Here is an 8789-nt window from a genome sequence, read left to right on the forward strand (position 1 = left end):
TTTTTTTACATCCTGTCAAACATACCATTTTTGTTTACTATCCTACTGTTAATGATGCCAACCTCTTACAGGAAAAGATCACCACAGACACACTTATTTCTTAGAAAATGACAATATGAACAAATAATCCTTTCACGTATTCACAATTTTTATATCATACATAGTAACAATGACTTATTCACAATTTAACATATTCACAACATACCACAAATATTCTCAAACAATTACAGTGAATGCAAGAATGTATTCAGTCTGAATCTGTATTTACAGCATGTGGGAGTGCCTCTACAGGGTCTTGAAGATGAATGATGAAGGACACCTGCATTGCTACAGATGACTGTCCGATGCCATCTTGATCCCCAAGCTGCAGGGTGTTGTCTCTATTTTCCGACGATGGACAGTGCGGCAAAGACTCATCAGGCTGTGGGGAAGTCGGCTGAACTTGACGTCTAAAAACGAGTGAGCTCTCAGGAGTAGGGGAACCATCTGGTAGTGGCCTTGCCATGGTGCCAGAGGATCTGTTGCGCTCTGGCCCCGTGGTGATGGAGAAAGTGTCTACTCGAGACTCATGCATGCCTAGTCACTGTCCACAGCATGTAATCTCAGCCTCTATCCTCCAGCTACGTAACTTCCTCTTGAGCTCTGTCCTCACCTGCACCCAGAGTGGAAATGAACTATTTCAGAGATAATGTGCCATTGTGTGATTTTCTCCAGTGTGATTGAATGGAAACTGGAAAGTCATTCATTGTGGTATTGATTAAATTATCATTGCTGTGAGGGTAGAGAAAAAAATATGAAATGAGACTTTGAGATGAAACAACTGACCTCTTTATTGGCATAGCAGTAGAGCACCGCCACCAGAAGGCCCTGCAAATATAAAGAAAAGCCCAGTTAATTTAAGGAATATATACAATATTTGTCAAACAGGAACACATTAGATCATTTTTAGATAGTTAAATTATTGTACAGTATCAGACTCTCTCTTGAAACCTACCTGAAATGAATTGAGAGTAAGGGTAAAGAAGACCTTAATGTAGCGCAGAATGCCTGTTGTCTGCTCGTCTGTAGCAAAGATGAATACGATCTCATGAATCCCGAATAAAGGGATGAGGGTAAGCGTTGCCTTGGCAAGCCTGCGAGGACAAAGCAAACAGCAGAGCAATTAGCCACATAAGTTTTCATTTACCCCTCTAAATCTTTGCTCCCTCTCCCTCAAAAAAAATGTATGGATGTTTTTCAAAGGAAAACAGTCACGGCCTTGGCTTGGGAAAAGAAAAACAGATGAGTCAAACAAACGTAATTTATCATCACTGAAAATACGCTGAGACCACATGCCGAAGTTTGTAATCCGCGTATTCACTCTGGTTGTTGGCTCGTAATTTGGAAAGAATGACCTTCAGGATCTTCATGAAAATCAGAAAGTTGATCTGTTGATCAGAAGAGAAAAAATAGGTACAGATAGGTATAAAGCATTACGTCGCATATTATACAGCGGAGTCAGACACAAAGTAAAATGAGGACGCATGCATGGAATCCAACATAAAACTGCGAACACTATTTGCATGCTTACAATTGAAGCAAAAAGAATTGGGAAACGAATGATCCACCAGTAGTTCATGTTCTCATTGAAGGCCCAACACCTGCAAGGACAAGGCTCGTGTTACTGTTTCTCCCCTGTCTAATCTGGATCAGTTGGGTCACGGGGTCGGCACATGAAGTGATCACACGCATGCACACACACTTACTCTTTGTTTTCTTTATATAGCTTCATCACTGCCCAGGGAACCACAAAGAGAAGTGGGGTTCCTGTGGAAATAAAAAGTAAAGAAAGCTGTTTTTTCATGGTATCCAGTTTGTTGGTTGGCTGTAATTACGTGCACTGAAGAGAGGGTCTGCAATATGGGACGAGGAAGTGTTTGCGGTTGCAATGTGTCTACATAGTTATGAACTGTTTCTCCATAGTGAGATGTGTTTTTGATGCAATGAGAGATTCTGATCTTCCACCACAAATGTAGGTTGTGAGTCCCAGAAACAGAGATGGAACTTACCCCAGCCAAGACAGATGTAGGGTAAGTATTTGGTGCTGTCGATGAACACCGAGGCGATGAGCACAGAGTACAAATAAATGGCCTCTCCAAAGAACCAATAGTGATTGGCCAGGATACAGTACTGCATCATCACCTGTGCTATCCTGCAGCCAATAGCAGCCTAGAGGCGATAATGATACAAATAACACAAGGCTGACGTTGGAACTCATTAAAGTCAGACATTTTTTTCTTCATTTGTCATTTTTAGCTGTGATTTTCAACACATGAACCATTTTGAACCGTCATGATCTACCTGATGACTGAGCATCTCTTTCACGTCAGTCTGCTTCATGATCTCTCTTCCCCAGTGGCGTTCCAGCATGGTGTCCTTAATGATGACAGATACAGCTCGCAGGATGAGCGACAGGAAGAGGTTTACATGAATGTAGTTCCTGGTGCAATGCAGCTTCCTGTCAGGTGATATGAAGGTAACACAAATTTTAATTTTGCTTATCAGAATTTTAAAGGGTAACCCCACCTATTTTACACATGAAAGAGTGTTTACTGGTCTTTACTGGTAAAGTATTATAAAACCTTTTACGTTGCCAGAGGACGCTGTATGTAATCCGATAATGAACATACATTTGCACCCAGTGATGTTACGCAGTTACAAAGTTGCAACGTGGGTAATGTAGGCACAATGCTTTGAAAAGGAGCAGGAATGCTGGGGAAAAAACATCACTATCTCCAGTTCTGCGGTATATTTGTCATAAAACTATCCATAATGATATTCAGTAGTGTTATAGCAGTGCAATGCATTATCATTCATTGGGCAGTCTTTCAAAACTTGGCACCTACATTACCCACAATGCAACTTAGCCACAGATTGACATCACTAGAGGCAATTCATCAGACAACACGCAACTCCCTCCAGAGCCACAAAAAGCTTTTAAGTACTTTACATATATAGCAGAACTCCTCGAGACCTGTAAACACATTTAAATGTCTAAAATTGTTGGCATTACCCTTTCATCACTTGACTTTTCTATCTAATCTATATACACACTCAAACTCAACTTATTTGAGGTGAATGTTGAAGATATTGTCAGCTGTTGGGTATCTGATTTATATCTAGAATTTATGTTGTAACCGTGTAATCCAATCTGTGTTAAACAGCCTACCTGAAGCCCAGGAGAATGATGAGAGCCGTTGTGAGTGTGAAGAGGGACAAGGAGTAGCCGACAGTGTACAGCGTCCTGAAGCTCACCATCATTTGCTTGAACCACAGCTGTGAAGAGACAACACAGACAAAGGAGAGACAAGAGGCAACAAGAGACGCATAAGATACGGGAGCTTCATGGAAGATGTGAGCTGCTGTATGGAAACCTTGTCATGGAAAAAAGAGCTGAAGGACAGTAACTCATTAAACGTCTTGGTTGTTGACACACACAGTCTTGCAGACAGGAGTCCTTAAGTCAAGTCACTGTCTGATGTCAAATAACCATCAAGCCAACGATGGTAATTCAAAGTATTTTGTCCAACAGCGCATGTCTCCAACAAACCCTGATGGTTTACTTCTTTTTTTTTTCTTTTTCCCTTTCACAGTAGATATATACCCCACTTATGTCTACCTACGCATTTTTTCTTTTCCATTGCATGTTTACATGATGACCTTGGTCTGACAAGAACCAACCCCAGTTTCATCGGTGCCGTGTGGGCTTCGCAAAAGAGAAAAAAACTTCCCCAGTAGAGGACACGTGTCATTCAAATGTTTGAGTGTCAAGAAGTGCTTGCGGTCGAAACAAATTAAGCCCCGAGCTGGGTTCATTTCAGTCCCCCTACCTCCTGAGATGTGACCTCTTTTTCCTCCTCGCACTGGGTCATGTTTCTCCACACCTGCCCGCTGTCATCTCTCTCCCAGAGGCCATCAGTGCCACACCGTCGAAGCACAACACCGTGGGACACTGGAAGGAGAAACAGTCATTACCCGCTTACTCCTAATTAGGATCCCCAGGGATTGAGACTAATAGCAGCACACAGTGGGCAGAAAACAGGCTGAATGCCTGGAGAAGTTATATTGAGCATCCAACATAAGGGGGAAAGAAACGCAAAGATACAGAGAAACTCTGGCACAATGGCCACACACACACACACACACACACACACGCAAAATGATCTACATATAATCTACAGCGAGTTTTTTACTTGACCAGTAGAAAGAATTGACGTAATTTTTGCGAAGATGGATGGAGCGACTCCCCTCGCACACTGCCCGGCCAATGTCACCACAAATCAAAAGCACGCGAACCGACGGGAACCGACGGGATCACATGTACGTTTCAGCCCACTGTTCTGTCAAAGTCAGACTGACTAAAAGTGTGACTTACCTTTTTCATACCACGGCAGGTAGAAGGGGCATGAAATGTTGACCACAGAGCCGGCAGGAGCATCTGGCCAGCAGGCGTATCTGTCAAACGTCCTGTTACAGAACAAGCCCACTAGAAAGGAAGGCAAAAAACAAGGAACTGAAAAGGATTCTGCTACTCGACAAGACAGCCATAGATGATGATTTCTGGCACACATTTAAATGGCATGATTTGAGTGTTTGTTCTTCCTGTAATTCCGTCTGTTGCCACAAACCCTTTTTACACAATGACGCAGTAATTAACGAATTAAGTTTTCCGTACCTTGACTGAGCGGCTCGTTTTCTATCATTTTCACACAGTCTTCTTTGTACTGGACCCACTTCAGATAAGTCTCCTCCAAGACTTTCCCACTGGCCATCTCAATCTGTAAGGCAAAGACAAAAATACCTCAGAAACACCTTTCTTCACTTGTCAAGCTATTCTGAGGGGCTACTGGGAATGAGATTACATATATCATCATTGTATCATCATTAGTCAAGCCTACCTGTGGCAGTTCAAGAAACAGCAGGCAGATCAAAGTTATTACGTCTTGTGTCCAATTCATCGCTGCAGACATGTTCTTTCCGAACTGAGTGGAGAAAGAACAGAATTCTTTTCACTAATGATAGAGCAGGTCTTATTCATTAAGCTCAGCAAGGGCCACTGGGATCCTGTACCACCAGCTGTGCATCCATCGCAAGTAGATGGAGCAAGTGGGTGCCTGTTGCCTCGCAATCAAACATATGAATTATCATCCATTTTCGGCACAATCACGTGTCCTTTCACAAGCACTGAACTTTTGGACCCATGCCAAAATGCATGCACCAAAGTATTATTCCGTCACTCGGGCCTATATCTAGACAAAATACGTCGACATTTAGCTAAAATCTGAAGACTGTTTAATACTGCTGTTTAATGAAACTATTCAAATGTAAATGATAAAAGAAGTTTGAATAAAACATGCACAAATGGGGGAATATAGAGAGCCAGAATATATCCTTTGGTGCATAAATTAACTGGAGTGTACAGATGTATATCACTCAGAAATCTTGTCTGGTTCTCTGAGAAAACGAGGATTTAACAGTAATTTGCAGCTTTAAAGATTTCCCTCATTCGCTAACAACTGAAAGCATCTTCCCCAATTTCAATACTTATCTGTAACATGATCTGTCTGGTGTGAACTCTTTTGATAAAAATAAGCTAAAAAGGAAGATATTCAAAATAAAATTAAAGGGGTTTGATTTTTTTTTTTTTTTAATACTAACATGTTTGAATATACTGTATTTTTATCATATTCACTTTTCCAGCATACCTGCACCATGCTCAAAACTGGCGTAGTTTGAAAGGACACACCAGCACTGCCTCATTTGGCTTCAAATTTAACCTTTCACCAACAGAATAATACCAAGGAGTCTGTGATACACTCTGAATGTGGCTTCTACCATCGAACATTACCACCATAATTATGGCCAGAGGATCGGGCTTCTGCAGTGGTCAGTTTGATAATGGCTCTGATGTCTATCTAATCGTCAGTGGACAAGGCCTGCTGGGGGGTCTTGCAAGGCCCTTTAAACCCAGACACTCACTTAGATGATGAGTGATGTAGGATTCAGTCATTAAGAAAAATGTAACTATTCTTCTTTGAAACTGGAATGGAATAGATGACAGTAGTGTAGCCCATGTGTTAAATCAGTGACTGCTGTATTAGTCGACCCTCATGTTACCAGGCATGAACTTCTGTGGCAGCTTTCTGACAGGCACAGTGTACCACAGTGATGTCTGAAATGTTGCTTTTGATTTTCCCCACATGTCAAAAAATGTGATATTATATTGACATTTTTTTTAGATTAGCAGTGTGGTCTATAGTAGTGATGTGTCCCTGGATAAAACCACGCTATTGCATAGTGGAATCACATTTATTCGCAAAACAAGCTCAGAGGGTCAGCCGTCTGTGGCAGTGCCACCTCAGGCTCAGCACAGCCTTCGTCAGTGTACCAACAGACTGTCAAAGCATGGATTTGATTTGTCTCCTGGTAGAAGGCATTTGACAGTCATTGCCTGTGGCAGCTCAAGGAATGAGGCTGTATTGGGTTTGGTTCCTTGTAAGGCCAAGAGCTGTCCCATGTGGAGATCCCCCCTACTCTATAATGGCAGGAAACATAATGTGAGTGATTCTAATCGATGAACTCGATTCCCATCAATTTGTAATCATCAGCAAGTATTGCATTGTTTTCTTTGATTCCTTATTTCTTTCTATTTCTGTTTTTCCTCATTGGTTGGATAATTGCTGTACATTTCCCATTTGGTTTGACTCATATGGTGCTCCCGTGTGGCTTGCATGGCCTACCTTTGACACGATTAACAGGATGTTGAATACTGCTGTGACGTTTTCTGTTGTGTGACAAAACAAGCAGAGGAGTGTCATGTCACCCACATTATAAGGTTGTAAGAAACATAAGCCAAGGATGAAAGTAACTACGATAAAGAGAGCAACTACATCATCTCTTATTACCCTTTAAATTATGAGTTAATGTTTGAATATTTGTTTAATAAGTTTTGTTTTTTGTATTTATTAGCTAAATGTATTCTATTTATTTATAGCCTTGATTGATACATTAATTTGTAACCAAATCTATCCATACCTTTTTTTTTTTTTTGTATCATTAGTTACTGTATCACTTAGTCCAAGGCTTTATTAATCAGTATTTCTTTTCAGTGACACTTGTTGGTCCTCCTCCCTAACACAGCACGATCACATGAACTACACTTGGCTCCTGAGCAGTTACCTGACGCACTTTCACAGCTTCAGGCTTCTTTCAGAACAGTTTTCAAAACAGTTGCATTAAAAAACAAAAAAACAGGCATTGCATCTTCCACATTCTGCAAAAAGCTGCCTACAAAGACAGATTTTATGTTTTGTATGTTGCACTTTTTTTCTGTCGAATTGCAATGGCGATTTCAAAAATAAGCGAAAAATAAAGGTGTTTCTTTTTAGTGGCTTTCAAAAGGGAGAGAAAAAAAAGACATGCGCACGCACGAAAGCTATCTTCACTGTTAATTAAGTTGATGTTTTTGTTTTTGTTATGTCAACATACATCTCACATTTCCCGAGAGATGTATGATGCGTTCTGGATCAATACACCCCTTCCCTCTCTCTCCCTTTTGGGACATCTTCCGGATAAAGCAGTTGTGGTAGTCTACTGCCCCGCACAAACAAAAGAGAAGAACAGAAAACACCAGCACTTACAGATGAAGCGTCCCTCGGCGAGGAGAAAGCTGCTCTGTGTGCTCCGTCCTGAGCGCGACGCACCTGAACACGCTCAGCGCAGCAGGTCCGTGCGCGACGCTCCCCGCAACAACAAGCGCTGTAAATTCACCCACTCCTCCACCGGCATTCATCACACAGAGAACATTTACAAAGCAAGCCTCTCTTCGCCACAGCCTCGGTTGTTCAAAACTGTCATTTATTGCATGCAGTTATCCATGGAGCGCGCGCGTAATGAGCGGGGAACGTGATGCGTTTGCGTTTTCTCCGAGCCCAGTCGCAGCGGGGAAAGGGTGCAGCTGTACATACACATGGGCGCTGCAACACGTTTCCATAATTTGTATGAATGGGCATCTTCAACCAACCACCGCCTTCATAGTGGGTTTTGGTTCAATTCAAAGGATTTAAGTGCAAACCAAGAGAGCTTAAAAATTAAGGTGCCTTCATAGAAATCAATTGGTACGGAGCCCAATCTAGAAAGAATGCAAAAAGAAAAGAGAGAAAAAAGAATTTACTCAGGCTGATGGTGCACAAATCTTTGCTCAAGCTATGGTGTGCAATGAAGCACATTTATGGGGAACTGTAAATGTAGAGAACCAACTTAACATCACCTATGGGAACATCTGGGAGTTAAAGGTGCAATATGTAATTTGAAGGATTTGCCACCTGTGGAGGAGCCACAAACTGGAGCTGCTAAGCTCTCTGTCTGTCTGAAACTAGGGGCCTGAGTTTCGGAGAAGAAATTCAAGCTTTTACTTTGAAACTGCCCTTGTGCCTCTCTTCTTAGGCTTCAGTTTCTCCTGTGTTTTCCCCCTCATTATATCACCTGTCCTCTTCCCTCCTCTGTCACCTCACCTGTTCCTCACCCTGTCATTAGTGTGTCTGTATATAGTCTTTGTCCTCCCTCTTGCCTTTGTCAGTTCGTTTTGTGATGTTCTGTTGTTCCTGGTTATTCCTCCGCCAGCTGTTTCTGGCTTGTGTGTCTAGGATCCCTCTGCATTTGTATAAATGTGTGTGTCCCCTCACCATAACAATTTACAATATTATTGAGACAATAACACAAACTCAGACTTATTTCATTTTTCCATAACT

The 8789-nt window shown here is 41.8% G+C and overlaps 1 protein-coding gene across 2 annotated transcripts; it reads right to left on the minus strand.

The window, feature by feature from the left end:
- Positions 1-127: 127 nt before the first annotated feature.
- On the minus strand, positions 128-8444 carry LOC119009886 (glucagon receptor-like). Of its 2 annotated transcripts, XM_037081603.1 has the most exons (15): positions 7680-8444; positions 6780-6823; positions 4938-5021; positions 4715-4817; positions 4415-4525; positions 3870-3991; positions 3209-3315; positions 2341-2497; positions 2049-2208; positions 1746-1806; positions 1571-1640; positions 1336-1427; positions 995-1133; positions 826-867; positions 128-652 (listed from the first exon to the last, which is right to left on the minus strand). In XM_037081603.1, the coding sequence occupies exons 3-15, from the start codon at positions 5007-5009 to the stop codon at positions 581-583; spliced, it is 1308 nt and encodes a 435-aa protein (XP_036937498.1). In that variant the 5' UTR covers positions 5010-5021; positions 6780-6823; positions 7680-8444; the 3' UTR covers positions 128-580. The 2 variants fall into 2 exon arrangements, with proteins under 2 accessions (XP_036937498.1, XP_036937499.1); XM_037081604.1 differs by lacking the exon at positions 6780-6823.
- Positions 8445-8789: the final 345 nt, after the last annotated feature.

Source organism: Acanthopagrus latus, chromosome 20 (genome assembly GCF_904848185.1).
Source record: "Acanthopagrus latus isolate v.2019 chromosome 20, fAcaLat1.1, whole genome shotgun sequence".
Classification (NCBI taxonomy): domain Eukaryota; kingdom Metazoa; phylum Chordata; class Actinopteri; order Spariformes; family Sparidae; genus Acanthopagrus; species Acanthopagrus latus.

What these genes read in the sequence shown, in the direction of transcription:
- LOC119009886 (XM_037081604.1), bottom strand. Translation starts at nt 5,009, where the DNA reads ATGTCTGCAGCGATGAATTGGACACAAGACGTAATAACTTTGATCTGC. An exon ending in AAACGAGCCGCTCAGTCAAG is followed by an intron (nt 4,526 to 4,714) that starts GTACGGAAAACT and finishes CTTCCTTTCTAG; the next exon opens with TGGGCTTGTTCTGTAACAGG. An exon ending in ATCATTCTCCTGGGCTTCAG is followed by an intron (nt 2,498 to 3,208) that starts GTAGGCTGTTTA and finishes ATCACCTGACAG; the next exon opens with GAAGCTGCATTGCACCAGGA.